The following is a 19218-nucleotide window of genomic DNA, read 5'->3' on the forward strand; positions in this document are numbered from 1 at the left end:
CGCCGCCGCCCACTCGGCGCACGAACACGCCGGCCGCGACGCTGGACGCGTGCGTCCCGTGCGTGCCCACCCTCGGTGCCGTGCCGCGTGAAGTCCCTCGCGCCGATGAGCTTGTTGGTGCAAGACGCGACGCCGGCGTGCTTGCACCGGCCCCACCACCTGGCGGGAGGCGGCGGCATCCCCTCGTCGCCGAACGACGGGTGGCCCGTGTCGATGCCGTCGTCGAGCACCCCGATGACGACGCCTTCGCCCATGTTGCTCGTGGCCCACACAGCTTCGTGCTGGCCGCCTTGCAGCCGCGGCAGCGTCAGGGTGTCGTCGTCGTCGTGCAACGCGGCTGCCGCGCGCAGCAGCTCGGAGGAGAGCACGAGAAGGAGAGCGATCTTTGAGGAATCCATTTGAGATGGAGAGTGCAATTCACAAGGCCGCTGGAATGGACGTGGAGATTCATGTGGGGAAGGAAGGAGAAGGAGCAGACATATATATACGTGCCGAGGCAGTTCGGTGGCGAACATGCGTTGCCACTCCTGGGCTAAACTGAGCTGGTCAAGCAGTTGAGCTCGTAGTTTGTTCAGTTGAAGAAGTTTGACTGTTTGAGCAGGTAGGTCCAGTTCATCTGTAGCCAGCTGAAGCCCAGTTGAAACTCTGCTTCAACGTTCTGTGCGGTTGGCAGTTGGAACTGGACTGGGCCATTTATGGAAACGGCGTAATCAGACGAACTCGTGCCGCCGGAACCGATTAAGGGCATGTTCGGTTGAAGGGAACGACTCCCTGGAAAGATTTCGATCGGTTATCTAATTTGTATAAGCTTCGAGCCGGAATTGTTCCTGGCCTCGTTCCAGCTAAACCGAACGAGCCCTAAGCAGGTAGGAATGCCTGTCTCTCGTGGAAATGTTTTTCGTGTCTCCAGAAATAGGGGGAGAAAAACCGTCCATTTCACGCTTGTGCTGTTCTGAAACACCAATGCGCGTGGCGCCACGAATGTTACATCACGAATCGGGATAAAAATGCAATTTTGCTTCGATGTTGTTGTGCGCCGAAGAGAATTTGATGTGGTTCTGCGTCGAGTCCATGACAGTTGAGCACCCACTTGTAGCAGTAGCTGGGCTCTCATTGCAACGAGCCCTTGTTGCGAAACGAGCACGGGCCACATGCCCGGCACGGCACAGTCGCACAGATCTCTCCCACACGCAGGAGCCACGCCACGCGACGGACGGCTCAACGCTGGCATCCTCCCTGGCGGACGCGAGGACTGGTAGCCGGCGATGCCGTGCGCGTTGCGCCCACTCGGACACGCTCCCCGCGGTGGGGAGGTAGCAGGACGGGACCCGAAGGCGCCAGGCCGCCAGCGATGGAGGACGCGTGCGGCCGCACGACCGCGGCCGTCACGTGCTGCTGGGGCAGGTTCGGCGTGGCGATGCTGTGGCGCAGGCTCAGGTGCATGACCTGGCCCCGCCGGCGCTACCGAACGTACGTCCTCGGCGCCGGCGGCCTCAACTATGACCCGCTCAGCTACTCCCAGAACTTCGACGACGGCAAAGTCTGCGAGTGCGAGGCCGACTTCCTGGCCAGGTACGCCCTCGCGCAGCTCGCCGGCTTGCCGGGGCAGGCGGAGGCACCATCGAATCCTTCGCCCCGGGCGGCGCAAGTCTCTGGCATGAAGAGCCATGGGGGCAAGGTGCAGCCGAAGAGCCTCGCAGCCGCCTTCCTTGCATTCGCGCGGACTTCCGGCGGCGGCGAGGATGCGAGATGAAGTAGGCGGCGAGGATATGGGTTACATGTACAATTTTAACTCAAAGTATGTACACATGTACCTACACCTACATGGCTACACGAAGTATGTACCTACTAACCTATACTACACGAAGTACCATCATAAGACTAAACTATCGCCTACATATAAATACAAAACTGCCTCCCAAGTTGCTTAGTGCCATATTCCCCGGGCCATGCATGCATATACATGTGGATACTGAGCAAACAGGATACAAAACTGGCCATTGTTTCTATATATAAATATAAACGAAACTAAAATACAAAACTAGGGTTCCCCGAAGCCCGAAGGGAAACCAATCACCTTTACCTTTTTACTGATAATAGTACAAAATTTTCTATCGCCTAGCTCGATCTGAGATTAGCCAAAAGATGTACTGTATTCTGCAATCCTAATACACAACTTTGTTAACAGCACCCAAAAATTGGATTCTGCGGTAACTTCAACTAAAGTCCTCACAAGTCAGATTATCCCAGATCCGCATACCGATACCAGTTCTGTACTTGCAGTGTTGCTGCGCCATCTTCTCATTTCACGATCAAAAGCTCCTCGCAGGAACCTCTTTTTCGGGTTCAGGAAACATCAATGTATTGAGAAACTCATAGGACGTAAAGAATATAGCACCTTGACACATATACATAGCCAGCCTTGGAGTCAAACCCCTGTGAGAAAACATGTCACTTGATAATTTGCGTACTTACAATAGGGTCTTTTTCAGACAGGAATGAATAATAATTGAAATTAACTAGCTTGGTATGCCTCTGGCAAATTTTTGTACCTGTAAAGACCACATAAGCCTTCATGCCGAAAAATTTCTTTTAGTGCATGAACAACCCCATCATACTTGCTAACAGGGCTGAGTGCCTGATTAACAGAAAGAAAGCTGAAGTATTAGCTCTGCTGGGAACATTAGTCTGTCGTTGAACATACGCTGGTTGTCCATAATTTATAATTCTATTATAAAAATAGTCAACAATATACGATAAATGTCACAACTAGAAGTCAATATGGCAGATGCACATGTCACAGTACCTGTAATTGCACTCGTGTCTTGACAACATCAAATGGAGTCGTACAGAGAGCAGCAGTTGACCCAGCAAAACCTCCGCATAAAAGCTGCAATGAACCAAAGCGGTGCAAGGTTGGTTTTATCTGTTGTATTTGAGATGCTAGGAGAGGTCAATCATCATTTTTTCTCTTCGAAGCATTGGCAAACAATGCAGGATAGTATTAGAAGTGCCCATGGGTTCTACACTTCTACTTCAGGTCGATAGGTGGGTATAAGATTGAATGAATGATGCTTTAACAAGGTAAGGTACCGAGGTTAAAAAACTAACCGTTTGGCCAGAATTGAGTTTGGCACTATCAGGTGCTGATTTCAACAGAGACTGCTTCAGACTCTCATAGGCATAAAACTACAAAATTCAGAACAGGGATCATGTTCTTTAAACACCAGAAACAAATTATCAAATTAAAGAAAATTTTGAATTATTGGACTTGAATGCAAGTACTTCAATTTTGATACCTTTACTATGGAATGTGGGATATTTCTACAAAGAACAGCACCCCATCCAGCATATAATGAAGCAATGCCACCCTTTTTGAGACATCCTACTAAAGCATTCCTGATGGCATGAAACTCTTATTAGAGGACGATGAAAATACGACATCCTACTGAAGCATTCGTATGAAGATATCCTACTCAAGCATTAATCATGACATGAAACTAATAGATTTGTGTCTATCTTGCTATTTGTTACGCTAGAAAATGAAGCTTTTAAATACAGGAAATAAACGAATGAACAACCCAAAAAGAGGCAAGGAAAATCCGAAATTGAATACCAGCAGTTCTGATAATGGGAACCCACTTGCATTTGTTGTTTTATGCATTCACTGGGTGTAAAAACAAAGGATGTTGCAATACTAGAACAGCCACCGGCAGCACAATGTGCAATTGAATGATATTCCTGTAGAGATCTCCATGTAACAGCACATAGAAGATTGACGGATATACCATGTAAAGACGACAAAAATTTCAGCATAAAAACTAAACTGAAATTACCTTTGGAAAAACAGGCAGAAGAGCCCCCTTTACTGTTTCATAAGTTAAGGTATAAATTGCAGAAATTGGTGCAGAACAAACAAGTTTGCCAGCAAGTCCTCCATATAGCCCCAGAACACCTTTACTAATCATCAAGCACTAAATTAATATAGGAAATTATAGTTCTCAAAGGGTAGCAATAATTGGAAATTGGAAATTTAGGTTGTGGAAATTGCTCTCATTGCACGTTACCTCTCTCAACAAGGGTGAGCCTTAGTGTATGGTAGACTGAACTTTGTCCACAACTGTTAGCCTGAATTATTGTTTTCACAGTATCAATTGGATGCAAAGAAGCACTGACTGCTGTCCCAGCTAATGCTCCTGCCACAGCATGCCTGTTTACGGTAACAGCACCATCAAATCGATGCTGAAAAGTTGGTTGGAGCTCTTGTGAACACTTGTCTACAGAAAGCCGCAGACACACATCATCCCTACAAGCACATTCATCTGCATTTGCTGAATTAAGAACAGCAGCATCACCCACCAGACAAGACATGTGTTCTGATTCGTCAAGCTGAACATCTGTGCATGCCTTACTGACAACTTGATTCCCTGGCATTATCCTCACATCTTTGGCAATTTCCAATTCGTGAACTGGGCAAGCTAAAAAATTAGAATCTTCTTGAAAATTTTGTAGATTGCACTCAGTATTGTGTCCAGAACTTGCACAATCATGTGTACTGCTAGATTCTTCATTTGAGATAGTAAATAGCTCATTAGGCGTGCTTCTTGTTTGATTCGAATAGCTATCGTCCTTAATGTCCATATTGTTGGAACCAGCACAAGTTTCCTCACACATGCTTCTTTTGCTACTCTGAGAAGTCCCAATTTTTTCCATCTTTTCGGTTTGCATAGAGTATATAGTTCCAAATTGCAAATAATGTGCACCTCCAACCTTATTTGAGGAATGCATATGCCTCCATGTGGATGATGCACCAACAACACTACTGAATGGTGTCAGCATTAACATCTTCTTCTTTACCGAGATAAGATCCTCATAAATTTCTTTTGGTGTAGACAAGCAGTTTTGAGATCTCAGACCACTTGAGCTTTCCACACAGCAAGGTGTCAGTATATTTCCTTGTTGATCCCTGCTAAAGCACACAGGGTCTTCCCTACTCGAAGTCCCATGAATATCAGATCTTTGAGTTGTGCCAGATGATTCAGGCTGGCCAACAAGATTCCAGATTCCAGTCAATGCAGATACAAACTGGGGAGTGGTCAATCTTCTGTAAGCATGTGTTCTGCAAGATTGCGAGCTTTGCCTTGATTGATGATTGGCATCTCGCTCCTTAGTAATCAAAGCATCCGGCTCAAATAAGTGGTGCTCATCTAATGAAAACCTGTGGTAATTGATTGTTGACTTTGCCGCTTTTGAAGCCCGGCGTGTCGAGTTCATCTTTTACTAGCTAGGTAGGAAGTATACCCAAGAAAAAAAAAAGTCCAACCAATCAGCTGCTTGAGATCTGCAGGAAGCAATAATGAACAGAGTATTTAGCTCACTGAAGTAGTTCTCTAGAAGCTAGCACGTAGTATCCGACAGTAGCACCCTACCCTAGTAAGACCGAATCTCAGAGCATCAGCAATCTACAAAAACAACCGAGCAAGCAGAAGCAATCCAGTTGCTGGAATAGGATGAACAGGATCTGAAGGCTCAGATAAATAGAGAAAAGTTCACGGAAACTCCGAATCCCAGCTACTCTGTTATTCGGGGCATTTCTCCGAACACCCCATGTGCGCGAGACGAAGAGCAAGCTCCCAGTCCATGAGCGTCTCATCCCCCGGCATACGCGAGCTACCAATATTATCCGATTCGATACGAGTGGGCACTCGAACACGTGCGACCATTCGAGTTGGGATCGGAGGGTGCTTACCTCGATATGACAGCGAGCGAGCTCCTGTCGGTCGCGGGCCGCGCTTCACGGGGGGCGAGGAGGAGAAGGGCCTCGCTCTGCTTCTCCTCCTCCCCTCCTACTCTAATGGCAGAGAGGTTTATGCCGCCGTGGGAGCCTGGTCTCGCGTCCGCAGCATCTCCATCTCCATGTCTCTTCTTGCTCTGCCGTTCTCCAGCTCTTTCCAGGAATCGAGGGCTACGTTCGGCGGGAGTCATAGCTGCTGCGGTGGATTTTCCACGGTAGCTGAGTCAGGCCTGAATTTATTACGAGAGAAAAAAAATATTATTTATTTACTAAAAAATACAGCTTATAAGTCAAGTAAATAAAAAAAAAAGTATAACGGATTCTGGCTTACAAAAGGAACAGAGCCGAGGCCAGCAGCGCAATCAGTGGGTCAGGGTCCCTCCGGTTGTGTTCAGTTCTTCCCTGCAGGTCCCAAACACGTGCTTGTGATAATTAGTTCGTTGGTTGGTCTCTGGGCTAATAAACTCGACTGACGCTGATTGTTATGAGAGAAAAATACTGTACCATATCTGTAAGCCTTGGTTAAAACCAACCAACGAATATGTTGAACATCATGGACTTACCTAAATAGTAGAGAAATGCTATCCAACCTTCCATGTTGGAACACTCTTTCTCTGTCTTTTTTCTCACCCTCTCTTCTTCTCCATCTCGTTCGGGTTTAGAAGAATCTTTTTTGAAGGCAGCCAAGCTAGGTGGTGGGAATGGAGAGACAGCGGCGAGGCAGAGGCGACGGTGACACCATCCGACAATGGGCGGATGGGCCAGGTCGCGGCGAGGATTGGAGGAAGGGAAGAAAAAGGTTGCCACAGGGGTGGAGACGGTGGGCGGCGACAGCACCAAGGAGAAAGAAGCTAGTACAAAAAAAAAAAACAATCGGGTGTCACGAGATCCAATTTCATTTCGCGATTCGACCGCGATGAATGAGAGACCACGTCTGCGTGGACTCATAACGTTCCTTTTTCGTCCCTTTTCTTTCTGTCCTTTTATTTACTCATTTTCAAATATATTATCCTCGCGACATGGGATATATTCTTTGCATGCGGGTGTATGCTGGTCGGATTCGTTTAGTGGCAGGGACACCTACACGAACATTTTATTTCTTCATTTTTTGCTTTTTTCTTTCTACCATTTTTTATTTTATTACATATTTATAAATTATACTACATAGTTATTTTCATAAGTAGTTTTATATTTCTATTAATATATTATGATATTAATTTGTACATCTAAGATATTGAATATAACTTATGCGTTCAACTTTACATCTAAGTCATTCATCAAGTTATATATCTAAGTTATAAAAACAAGTTATTATAATATAAGTTATTGATATTAATTAACTTATACATATAAGTTTATTCATCTAATTTATAAGTTATACAAATAAATTATTATAATATAAGTTATCAATGTTGACTTGTAATATAAGTTTTCATTTAACTTTTACAAGAATACCATCTAACTTATAAAAAGTATATTTTATTTAATTGCCACCACTCAATTGGGTGCGTAATAAAAAAGGGAGCAAATCAGCCTAGCATGTGCATGCGTCAAAGAAGCAAATCAATATAAACGAACCTACATGTTTACGTTCCTTTCCGTGCGTGCGAAAAGGAAAAGAGGTGAGGAATTATTTTTTCTGGAAAAGGAAATTGGTGCATATGTTGGATTATTGATCGCTGGAAATGAATCGGGTGACCGTTCGCGATTTAGTCCGCTCGGCATGGAGAGCTCAAAACGCTCGAATGTTGTATAGACAGTTTCAAATCGTATCGTAAATCGTAAATTCGTAATAGCGCAAGAAGTATTTTTACCGTTTGACCCAGAGAGATGTTTCAGAAATCAAATAGATCCATTCCCCAATGCCAGATTACTGAATGAGATTAGCAGCAGCTATTGTTCCTGTCCTATTTTTGCTGAATGAATTTCTTTCTTTTATTTTGTGTATGTGCACATGTTTTATATCTGTGCTGCATGCCTGTCAACTGAACAAGATGCCCGTCATATTTTCTCAAGAAAACAAAAACCTTACTCCTTCCTTGGTATTGAAATCAACCTTTTCGGTACACATAGATGGCACCAGCCTAAGGTCTTGTTTAAATCTAGTCAGATGGGAAAATATTTCTAAGTATATGTACTCCTATCAGCCCCCGAGAAAAACCCGACCCTAGGTAGTTGCTGGGGTCAGGTGTTACTGAAGTCTGATCAAATCAGAAGCGAACCCGATAGGAGGTAACATTTTTTGGTTTTTGCAGAAACATTACTTAGTTTGATAAGCATATTGGAAGCTTTGGAACAGAAAGACTAAGGGTAAAAGTGATGTAGCTGCTCGATGTTCCAGGCATTGACGATGGCTTTGCCATCATTAGTCTTGAGCTTGTAGGTGCCGGGTCGGAGTACTTCTGCAATGAAGTATGACCCTTCCCACGACACCGAAAGCTTGTGGTGATTTTTGTTGCTTTGGATACGGCAAAGGACTAAATCGCCTAAGCCAAAGGGGTGACCCCGCACGCGTCGGCTATGGTACCGTCATAGTGCCTGCTGGTATTTGGCTGAACAGAGCAGGACGACATCGCGTGCTTCATCAAGTAGGTCCATGGCGTCTTCCAAAGATGCTTTATTTCCTTGCTCGTTGTAGGCCTTGACCCTTGGCGCTCTGTAGTCAAGGTCGGTCGGGAGGATGGCTTCAGAGCTATAGACCATGAAAAATGGTGTGTAACCAGTTGCTCGACTGCTAGACGTCCTTAGGCTCTAGAGTACTGAGGGGAGCTCCACGACCCATCGTCCACCAGCTTTGTTGAGCTGGTTGAAGATCCTAGGCTTGAGGCCTTGGAGGACCATGCCGTTCACGCACTCGACCTACCCGCTCATGCTTGGGTGCGCTATGGCAGCCCAATCAACGTGGATGTGGTGGTCATCGCAGAACTAGAGGAATTTCTTCCCCGTGAACTATGTGCTGTTGTCGGTTATGATGGAGTTTGGGACCCTGAATCGGTGGATGATGTCCGTGAAGAACAACACGGCATGCTTGGATTTGATCATGGTGATCGGCCGAGCCTCTATCCACTTCATGAGCTTGTCCATGGCGACAAGTAAGTGTGTAAAGCCCCCAGGTGCCCTCTTGAGGGGCCCTACCAGGTCGAGCCCCCAGACCATGAAAGGCCACATGATGGGGATCGTTTGGAGCGCTTGGGCCGGTAGGTGAGTTTGTCGAGCATAGTACTGGCATCCTTTGTAGGTGCGTATGACTCACTTAGCGTCGGCCACCATGGTTGGCCAGTAGAAACCTTGCTGGAATGCATTTCCAACTAAGGTTCTAGGTGCGGCGTGATGTCCGTAGACCCCTCCATGGATGTCTTTCAGCAGGTCCTTCCCCTGCTCGGTGGAGATGCAATGCTGCAGGATTCTGGTGTGGCTACACTTGTAGAGCTCCCCTTTGATGCCGACGAAGGACTTGGCGCGACACGTGAGCCATCGGGCCTCCGTCTTGTCGACAGGGAGCACCTCATGGAGGAGGCAATCGAGATAAGGTGTTCTCTAGTCGGTCGGAGGGTCGGGCTCTGCCACTATGTCTTTGATAAGTGCCATGACCTTAGGGTCAGATGGAACTGAGGGTCGGTCAGCCCCTAGCCCAGAACTAGCGGCTCATTGCTAGTCTATTCTAGCTCCTCGTATCGGACTAAGGGCTTATGCAGGACGCTAGCGAAGATGCTGGTGGGGACCAGCTCTTGGCTCGATGCCATCTTTGCTAACGTGTCGGCTACTTCGTTGAGCCACCTCAGGATATGGTTGAGCTTGAGGCCATCGAACTTGTCCTCCAACTGTCCAACCTCATTGCAATACATAGCCATCTTAGCGTTGTGGTAGCTTGACTCCTTCATGACCTGGTTGATGACCAGTTGTGAGTCGCCTTGAACGTCAAGCCATTGGATGCCCAACTCAATGGCGATGCGCAAGCCATTGATGAGTGCCTCATACTTAGCCACATTATTTGAAACTAGGAAGTGGATGCGAATTGCGTACCTCATGCATACCCCGAGGGGTGAAATGAAAACTAGCCTAACCCTAGTGCCCTTCTTCATTAGTGATCCATCGAAGTACATCATCCAGTACTCTTGATCGATGGCTGCCGGTGGCATCTGGATCTCGGTCCATTCGGCCACAAAGTCAGCTAGTACCTAAGACTTGATGGCCATTCGTGGGGTGTACGTGACGCCCTAATCCATCAGCTTGAGCGCCCATTTCAAGATTCTCCCTATGGCTTCCTGGTTCTGGATAACCTCGTCGAGGGGAAAGATGATACGTTGGTCACCTAGTGTTAGTCGAAGTAGTGGCGTAGCTTCCTCTTGGTGATCAAGCTGGCATATAGGGGCTTCTAGATCTAGAGATAGAATGTCTTGGAGTCGGACAAGACTTCGCTAACGAAGTACATGGGGCACTATACCTTGAGGGCATTTCCCTCTTCTTCCTATTCTACAACCAAGGCGGCGCTGACCACCTGAGTCGTAGCTACAACGTAAAGTAGGAGTAGCTCTCCCTCAGCCGGTAGGACTAGAATCAAGGCCTTTGTCAAGAGCACTTTGAGCTTGTCAAGCGCTTCTTGAGCTTTAGGCGTCCACACGAATCGGTTGGTTTTCTTCAGGAGCTGGTAAAGGGGGAGCCCCTGTTCGCTGAGGCTTAAAATGAAGCGACTAAGCGCTATGAGTCACCCGATGACCTTCTGAACTCCCTTTAGGTTTGGAATTGGGCCCATCTTCGTGATGGCTAAGATTTTTACTGGGTTGGCTTTGATGCCACGCTCGAAGACGATGAATCCGAGCAGCATGCCCCTTGGGACCCCAAAGATGCATTTCTTAGGGTTGAGCTCGATGCTGTTCTCCTAGAGTTTCCTGAAGGTATGCTCTAGGTCAACCATGAGCTGGTCGGTCTGCTTGGACTTGACTATGATGTCGTCCATGTAAGCCTCAATGGTCCGCTTGATGAGGTCCCCAAAGCATTTGGTCATGCAACACTGGTACATAGCCCCAATGTTCTTGAGTCCGAACGTCATTGTAATGTAGCAGAACGATCCAAACAGGGTGATGAAAGAGGTCATGAGGTGGTTGGACTCTTTCATCATAATTTGATGGTACCCGGAGTACGCATCAAGGAAGTATAGGGTTTCACACCCCAAGGTTGAGTCAACTACCTAATCTATGCGTGGCAAAGGAAATGAATCCTTGGGGCACGTCTTATTGCGGCTCATATAGTCAACACACATTCTCTATTTCCCACTTTTCTCTTTTACTAGAATGGGATTGGACAATCACTCTAGGTGGTATACTTCCTTGATGAAACCGATGGCCAAGAGCTTGGTGATTTCCTCACCAATGAGCCTCCGCTTCTCCTCGTTGAAGCGACGTAGGCATTGTTTGACTGGCCTGGAACTTGGCCTAATCTTCAAGGCATGCTCCATGACTTCCCTCAGAATTCTCGGCATATCCGAGGGTTTCCACGCAAAGATGTCTCAATTAGCATGGAGGAAGTCAACGAGCGTGCCTTCCTACTTGGGGGAGAGGGTGGTGTCGATGTGTACCATCTTGTTGGCAGAGTTGTCAGGGTTGATGAAGACCTCCTTGATGTTCTCCACAGGCTCAAAGGATCTGGTTGCTCGCTTTGTGTCGAGCGCTCCTTCAGCGATGTCCTTCCCGATGGTTGCGAGCTCCTCTAAAGCGAGGGTTGTCGAAGCGAGCTCATAGCTTTCGACCTTGCACTCATAGGCCCTCTGGAAAGAAGTGCCAATGGTGATGACCCCACATGGGGCCCAACATCTTGAGCTTGAGGTAGGTGTAGTTGGGAATGGCCATGAACTTTGCATAACATGGTCGCCCAAGAATGGTGTGGTAGACCAGGGGAACCCGACTACCTCGAAGGTGAGGGTCTCTATCCTGTTGTTGGATGGATTCCTGAAGGTGATGGGTAGGTCAATCTACCCGATTGATATGGCCTACTTTCCTGGCATGATGCCATGGAAAGGTGCCCTAGTTGGCCGGATGCGCGATCAGTCGACGCCCATAGCGTTGAGTGTCTCGGCGTACATGATGTTGAGGCCGTTGCCTCCATCCATCAGTACCTTGGTGAGCCACTTCATGCCGATGATAGGGTCGACCATGAGCGGGTACTTGCCTGGGTGTGTGATGCTATCTAGGTGGTCAGATCGGTCAAAGGTTATGGGAAACCCTGACCATTTGAGCAAAGCGGGTGTGGTGGGTCTGGCTTCGTAGACCTCTTAGCACGTGAGCTTCTGTTGGTGCTTGGAGCCATATGCCTCCGGCCCATCGAAGATCATGAGGCAACCATCTGGCAACGAAAATCCACCATCCTTCTCTCCGGCGTCGTCGGCTTCTACCTCGGGCTTCTGCTTCTGCTCCCATTTCTTGGAGCCGCTAGTGAAGAAACACTTCATGAGGGAGTAGTCTTTGTACATGTGTTTGATGGGGAAGGCATGGTTTGGGCATAGCGCCTCGAGCAGCTTGTCAAAGTGATCGGGGGTGCCCTTGGCCGGCGCTCAACTGGCTTTTCGCTCGGCGGCGGCCACGAGCGAGCCCCACGCCATTTTAGGTTCTTCTTATTCAAACGGTTGGAGGGCCCTTCATCAGCGTCCTTGTCCCGCTTTGCCTTTGAAAGGTCCTTGTGTGGTTTTGGTAATTAAGTGACAACCTAGGTAGACTAATTATGTTTATGTAAGATACACAGGTAATTAGTCCACAGATACATATGTGTGAGCAACATATGCCATGAAGGTGAAAATGGCTTAGAGATGTTGCAAAGCTTACACATGTGATGATGAAGGAGCTCATTGCACATGAGACATGTCATTGAGTCATGTGATCAAGGTGGAGATGATCAAGACAAGACTTGGCTTGATAGACCGGTTGCAAGCGTGAAGGGCAAGTCGAAGGCTTTGGAGCGATGGACCACGTGGCGGTAAAGCTTGAGCAAGACTTGGCACCGATGGACGAAGGCAACAGTGAAAAGCAAGTGAAGTCAAGATCGATGAACCAATATGATCACATGATGATATGAAGTGGATCATATCATTGTTGATCATGTTGGTGCATGTGTTGCATCGACATTAGAGGAGATGGAATGGAATGCTCAAGGCAAAGGTATAACATAGGGCATTTCATTTCACCGGTCATAGGTGTGTAGAGAAGTTTGTGACCAGGTTTTGGATAGATGGCTGTACTATCAAGAGGGGCAAAGTTGTTTGCATATCGGTCATCTAGTGCCACTTGAGTGATCTAACTTTGCATCGTCGCTAGGATTGAGTGGCGTGGCAAGTTGAGTGGCTAATCCTTTGGAAAAGATTTGTGAAAATGCTAACACACATACATATGGTGGTGTACACTTGGTGGTGTTGGCACATTTATAAAGGAGATGAAGTTGGAGTTGATGTGGATCAACTCGGCGATGGAATGGAGGTGAGAAGGGTTTGAAACTCCACCGGTGGAGTGTCCGCCCGTAGAGTGTGGACAGTCCGATGATACCATCGGCGCACTAGACATAAAAGATAGGGTCTTATAAAGTGCACCGGACACTGGTCATGTGGTAACCGGACGCTGGGTTCCAGCATCCGGCCAGTGATGGCAGACAGCGTGCAAGCGTCGGTCATCGATCGGACGCTAGCATTGGAAGTGATCGGACACTGACTTTGTGCGTCTGGTCAGGTGATGTGTGATGATGCAGGTAGAGTAGAGAAGCTAGAAGTGACCGGACGCTGGTGTTGCGTCCGATCGCGATCGACCGGACGCGTCCGGTCATATCCAGTACCTTACTGGAAATGACCGGACACTGGGGTTGCTGCGTCCGATTAGTTGAAGCTGGAGCGTTCGGTCGATAGATGACCATTGGGATCGGGCAAACAGTATTTGAAGTAGGGGACACGTGGCGTGCATCACACGACCGGACGCTGAGGTCCAATATCCGGTCGATCGGACCGGAGCGTCCGGTCGTCCCAACTTTTGCCCAGTAAAGGGGTAATAGCTCTATTTGTTCGTGGAGTTATAAATAGAAGCCATAGTCGGCCTTAGGCCGGTAGCTGAGCACACTAGAGCCTTGGTGGCTTGTGTAGTAGTGCTTAGGAGCCCTCCATCTCACATATACTTGATAGTGATCATTCAATTATGTGAGAGGTCGATTCTAGTGTGATTGCATCAAGTGGCACTAGGTGATCGAGTTGCAAGCCAGTGGTGTTTGTTACTCTTAGAGATTGCCACCTCCTAGATGGCTTGGTGGTGGTCTTTGTTGAAGCCCGCAAGAAGCTTGTGCGGTGCTTCAGAGAAGAGCTTTGTGAGGGGCATTGTGCTCGCCCCGCAGGAGCCACGAAGAGCAACTCTAGTTTAGCGTGTCATTAAGCTGCCCTCACTTTTGGGGTAGGTTCTTACGGTGCCCGATGTGCAGGCTTGGCGGGTGATGCCAATTAGCCACCGAACCTCCAAGTGAGTGATCGACACAACGGGGACGTAGCATGTTGGCAAGCACGTGAACCTCAGGAGAAAATCACCGTGTCAACCATGTTTTTCCCATTGGTTTGCAATCCTCTTACACAAGCTTATGATTACTTTTATATACATTGTGCTTGTGTAGTTGCTCTTGTAGTTAGTTAGCTTATGTAGCTCACTAGTTACCTTCTTGCTTGTGTAGCATAGAAGTAGCTTCCTTGCGTGGCTAATTTGGTTTGTGTAACCTTGTTAGTCACTTTGCTTAGTTTGTGTAGCTAAGCATTAGCGCTCTCTAATTTAGCATTGGTTGCCTTGTTATTGAGCATTGCTAGTGAGCTTTGTTGGCTTTGTGCTTTTGCTTACTAGCATGTGTAGAAGCTCCCTCATTACTTGAAATACCAGTGGCATAGGTTTATGTGACTTTGCTCCTAGAATTGGTTAGGTGAGCTCTATCTAGCCCGGCACCTTTGTTGCTTAATCAGTATCTTTGGAAGGTGATAGAGAACATAGATAGAGGGGTGTAGTCTTGGCTAGACCGATAGTTCTAATTCCGCACTTGTTTCGGTTAGCCGACGCGATTAATTTTAGAAAGGACTATTCACCCCCCTCTAGTCCGCTATCTCAACCCTACAGCCTTGCCTCTAGAGCGATCGAAAATTGCTCCAACCACCTCCTCGCTGGAAGCATGGCTGGTCGCAATGTTGAGGAGTTCCTTGGTAGTCCATGGGCCCTTATGTCTCAACTTATGGACTAGGGACTCATAGGTGGTCCCTTATAAGAAGGCTCCGATGATGTCAGCATCGACGACATTGGGGAGCTCGTTGCACTACCGGGAGAAGCATTAGATGTACTCACGGAGAGTCTCTGCCGACTTCTGTCGGTAGTTCTTCAAGTCCTAGGGGTTCCTAGGGTGCACATAAGTGCCCTGAAAGTTCCCCACGAAGATTTGTTTCAGGTCCGCCCAACTCTGAACGTAGTTGGGCGGAAGGTGCTCCAGCCATGTTCATGCCGAGTCGGCCAGGAATAGGGGGAGATTGTGGATGATGAAGTCATCATTGACCGCACCGCCGGCCCAGCAGGTGAGCCGGTAGTCCTCGAGCCACAAGCCAGGGTTCGTTTCCTCAGAGTATTTTCGGGATGTTAGTCGGCGGGCGGTATCGGGGTGGGAGCATCGCCTTGAGGATATGCCAACCGAAAGCCTAGTCCCCATTGGTTTGGGCCTATGACTCCGGTCCTCCTCACGTCCATAGCGCCCACCGCGGCAAGGGTGGTAGCCATGGTTGGCTACCTCATCTCTATCACCATGTGCATGCCTTCGGGCGTTTAGGGTGAGCCGAGCGTCATGATCGTGGCCGAGATGCCCTTGGATTGGGGCCATGGTAGGCCTTCCACTGCCCTACGATGATGGCGCCTGGTGGACGGATATGTCCCTGGTGCGATGTCCTAAGGACGCGCGTTGGCTGGCATCGAGCTCGCATCACCGAGACATCAAGCTCTCTACCTGCTGCACCACTGCTCGCTCGAGCAACGTGCGTATCTTCCGATGAGCTCGGCGCTCATTGGGCATCGTGGGCTCTGGCATGCCTCAGATCATAGTCGCCGCGGCGGCTATGTTCTGACTGGCGCGGGCGAAGTATGTGAGGCCATCGTCGTCCTCGATGATCCTCCTATGTATGTTGTGGGCCACGGCACGTGCGTGCCCACCGTCCATGCGGTGAGCGATCTCATGCTAGAGCTCCACTTGCTCCTGCTCTAGCTAGAGCCATGCGTCCTTGAGCTCCTTCTGCCACACCGCAACTGCTCCACGTGTGGGGCCCTTGCGTCCTCCTCGGCGGCGTCATCCCGGCCATTCGAGGGAGTGGCTTCCCCATCGTGGACACCTTTGTCGTGCACATCACGGATTCCTGCCATGAAGCACTTGCGCGATGGGTGGTGGCTCCCCCCACCGAAGTCAGAATCAGAGACGGTCTCGGAGCCTTCCGCGATTAGGTTGTTGAAAGACTCCGAAACGTAGTTCGTCACGCCCAGGAACTCGCTGCTCACGGTGGACGGGCGTAGGTCACTCCCGGGAGCATGGGTTCCCGGGGTGTGCAGCCATAGCTCCCCAAGGGTCTCGATGACTGCATCGAGATTGACGGCCTGAGGCGATGTGGCGGGGCCGTTAGCCCATGCTAGTTCTCCCTCCGTGGAGACGATGAAGTCTAGGCTCCCGAAACACATGTGCGTGCCCGGGACCCAGCTCGCACCGTGGTTAGCCATCTGCGGCCTAGTGGTGTCGACGTGACGCGCAAAGAGCCCCTACCTGGCGCGCCAACTGTCGGTGTTTCGAACATCCACCTAGTAAATTTGTATATTACGCGTCTGACCCGGATGATGTGCTAAGAGGACACAAGGATTATACTAGTTCGGGCTGAATATTCCTACATCCAGTTTCGGGCTGCTCGTGTTACCAGCACTGAGTTTGTAGTAGGGGGTTACAAACTGACGAGAGAGGGAGGAGCTCCTAAGTCTCTGTGGTTCGATTGCTCGATGCTTCTACCGCTCGATCTATTGGTTGATTGATCTCTCTTCCTGAACGGTGTCCTGCCTTCCCTTTTATAGACCAAGGGGAGAGAACAGGATACCAGAGACCGAGAGAAGGGAAGAGGAGAAAAAAGAAAGAGAAATAAGGCTCCCGGGGGTGTGCCGTCCTCCTCTTTGAGTGGGTCTCGTTGACCCTGTAGATCGTGGTGGCAGCGGCGTCACACCGGGGTCCTGTTGACCGCTGCAGCATACGTGCGGGCGTCGTGCGCCGTTCTTGTTCTCCATCCCATCCGAGCGGACAAAATGGTCAAAGGGTCCCTTGACAGAAGCCATACGGGGGGCTGGCGGTACAGTGTCAGTCAACTGACGTCGGTCGACTGGCGTTGGACGGTGGTCAGGCAGGGAGTTGGCAGCATAGTATTGGCCTGTTGACGCGGAGGATGACGTGAGTCTCCTAGCATGGCTTGATGAGACCGCCAGTCGCATCCGGACGTGCGCCTCCACACCGTAGTAGTTTAAGCGGTTTGGGTCCCACCCTGGGGCTACTGCTTTTGTCTGGTAGCAAATCCGACCCCCAGGGAACGGTCGAGGCGGAAATCTCGTCCTGGGGGCCGGGCGAGATGGAATCCGACCCTCGGGGGTCGGATGAGGGGGAGCCCTTCCCGTGGGACCGGACGAGTTAGAGTCCGCGTCTTGGGGTCGGAGGAGTCGCAGCCCACGCCTTGGGATTGGACGAGGTGGAAACCTTGTGAGGGTCGGACGAGGCCGCAGTTACGTTCTTAACCATTGGATGAGCCGACGTGACGCTCATTAATCCTTCGACAAAGGCCTATAGCATTTGTCAGCCCTATATTAATAAATCCAAAAACCGTATTGACCCACAGTAGTTCAATCTGCCACCGCCAGTCCGCCACAAACAAATGCGAGACCACCGGCCATAAGCAAACGTGGAGCACTGGAGCCTCATAATTTTTGCATCTTCACGGCATACCATGTGTCCATGTCACAAACACTTGACGAACATCTATCTGAGTATCTCACAGCGCCGGGTTTTCAGTCTTCACCCCTCTTTCTCGGCGCTTGTCCATGGTTCCATGCCCAGCGACTGCAGAAGAAGAAGAGCCTCCTCCACGGGATGCTCGGCAGCGCGAAGTTGAGAAACAGCCCGTACCCGGCGGCGCTCGTCTGCTTCGTCGTCGGCGCAGGGCACCGCACGCAGTCTCTCGACTGCTCCAGGCTAACCTGCATTTTATTTGTCGCGATGGACGAGTTCAGGTGCCGTATCATATCGATGGGGGTGAAAACTGAAAGTCAAACGAGTGTACTCATCGTGTGCGTGCGTGCTTACGCTGGAGATGAACTTGAGGCCCAGCTTGAGCACGCCCTTGTACGTGCCGTCCTCGAGCACGATGTTGTACGACGCCGGCTTCATCTGCAGGAACTCCAGCTCGCTGCCCTCGCTGATGATCTCGCCGACGTACACCCTGCAAATTAAGCGTCAACGTGTTCCTGAGCGATGTTTATGTATATGCAGTTGTTGCAAGCGGTCCACGATTCCGAGCTCGTCGTCGTGTTAGCTGTGTGCTCGGCGTACCTGGTTTCGCCGACGGCGGTCTCTTCTGTGAATTTGTCCATCTCCATGATCGTCAGCGTCACCTTCTCCAGCTCCTTGCGTTCGGCGTCTGACAGCGCGAACCTGAACTTCTCGTTCCACCAAATCTTTTTACCCCTACCTGCAGCAAATCACCATTGCCAGCTCTAAGAGAACTCACCAGGCATTCTACTGTTTTTTGGGGGGGCAAGTAAAAATGCACGCCAACTAGAATTTCGAGTAAGACACCTAATTTATATTATCATCATAGGAATTAGCTAGTTCATACCTTGTGTGATTTTGCTCGTCACAATTTTGTCCCCGCACTCAATGGTCACATAATGTCTTTTTGATCCTGGAAACAAGAAGATCAGCTGCGCGATGAGTCTAATAATGATGTGCTCATAAGAAATTCAGCTTCTGAATCTGAAAACTGCAGGGTGGTTGTTGTCACAGACGTCGCGGGTGATGATGAGCATGCTTGAGGCCCTCGGCGCTGACCAAAAGAAGTTCCAAGACGCCCTCCCTAGGCTCCATGGAGAAAAGAAGGGGCCAGAGAGAACAGAATGGAACAAACTGAGATTTATAGTTGCACGCTCAGGAGAGTTACCCCTGAAACTCCTACGAGCAATCAAACACGTTTAACAGCGCCAGGAGTTTCAACAGCGTGAAACGCTTTAGTCATTACTCATTAACGTACTAAACCTCACCTGTGCAGGTCCATGGTCGTCAAACGATGTAGAGGCTGGAACCTCGTTCCATTATCTATAAATTAACGTACTAAACTTACACCGCAGGGAGAAGATGCCACTTGACACTTGGCTTCG

The 19218-nt window shown here is 49.2% G+C and overlaps 2 protein-coding genes across 2 annotated transcripts; one reads left to right on the top strand and one right to left on the bottom strand.

The window, feature by feature from the left end:
- The first annotated feature begins 1185 nt into the window (after positions 1-1185).
- On the top strand, positions 1186-1953 carry LOC136463998 (uncharacterized). The gene has a single exon (XM_066462959.1). It carries the CDS (start codon positions 1352-1354, stop codon positions 1751-1753), a length of 402 nt encoding a protein of 133 aa, XP_066319056.1. The 5' UTR covers positions 1186-1351; the 3' UTR covers positions 1754-1953.
- Positions 1954-1969: 16 nt separating this feature from the next.
- LOC136463997 (uncharacterized) lies at positions 1970-5975 on the bottom strand. The gene is made up of 9 exons (XM_066462958.1): positions 5750-5975; positions 4068-5341; positions 3837-3955; positions 3617-3741; positions 3300-3399; positions 3112-3189; positions 2807-2890; positions 2553-2638; positions 1970-2436 (listed from the first exon to the last, which is right to left on the bottom strand). Exons 2-9 carry the CDS (start codon positions 5272-5274, stop codon positions 2313-2315), a joined length of 1923 nt encoding a protein of 640 aa, XP_066319055.1. The 5' UTR covers positions 5275-5341; positions 5750-5975; the 3' UTR covers positions 1970-2312.
- Between the last annotated feature and the right edge of the window lie 13243 nt (positions 5976-19218).

The sequence above is a fragment of the Miscanthus floridulus genome, chromosome 7 (assembly GCF_019320115.1).
Source record: "Miscanthus floridulus cultivar M001 chromosome 7, ASM1932011v1, whole genome shotgun sequence".
Lineage (NCBI taxonomy): Eukaryota > Viridiplantae > Streptophyta > Magnoliopsida > Poales > Poaceae > Miscanthus > Miscanthus floridulus.

Coding starts and splice junctions, on each gene's coding strand:
- LOC136463997 (XM_066462958.1), bottom strand. CDS start 5,274: ATGAACTCGACACGCCGGGCTTCAAAAGCGGCAAAGTCAACAATCAAT. Junction 3,742..3,836: donor TTCTGCCTGTTTTTCCAAAG/GTAATTTCAGTT, acceptor AGATCTCTACAG/GAATATCATTCAATTGCACA. Junction 2,891..3,111: donor AACTCAATTCTGGCCAAACG/GTTAGTTTTTTA, acceptor GGTTCATTGCAG/CTTTTATGCGGAGGTTTTGC.
- LOC136463998 (XM_066462959.1), top strand. CDS start 1,352: ATGGAGGACGCGTGCGGCCGCACGACCGCGGCCGTCACGTGCTGCTGG.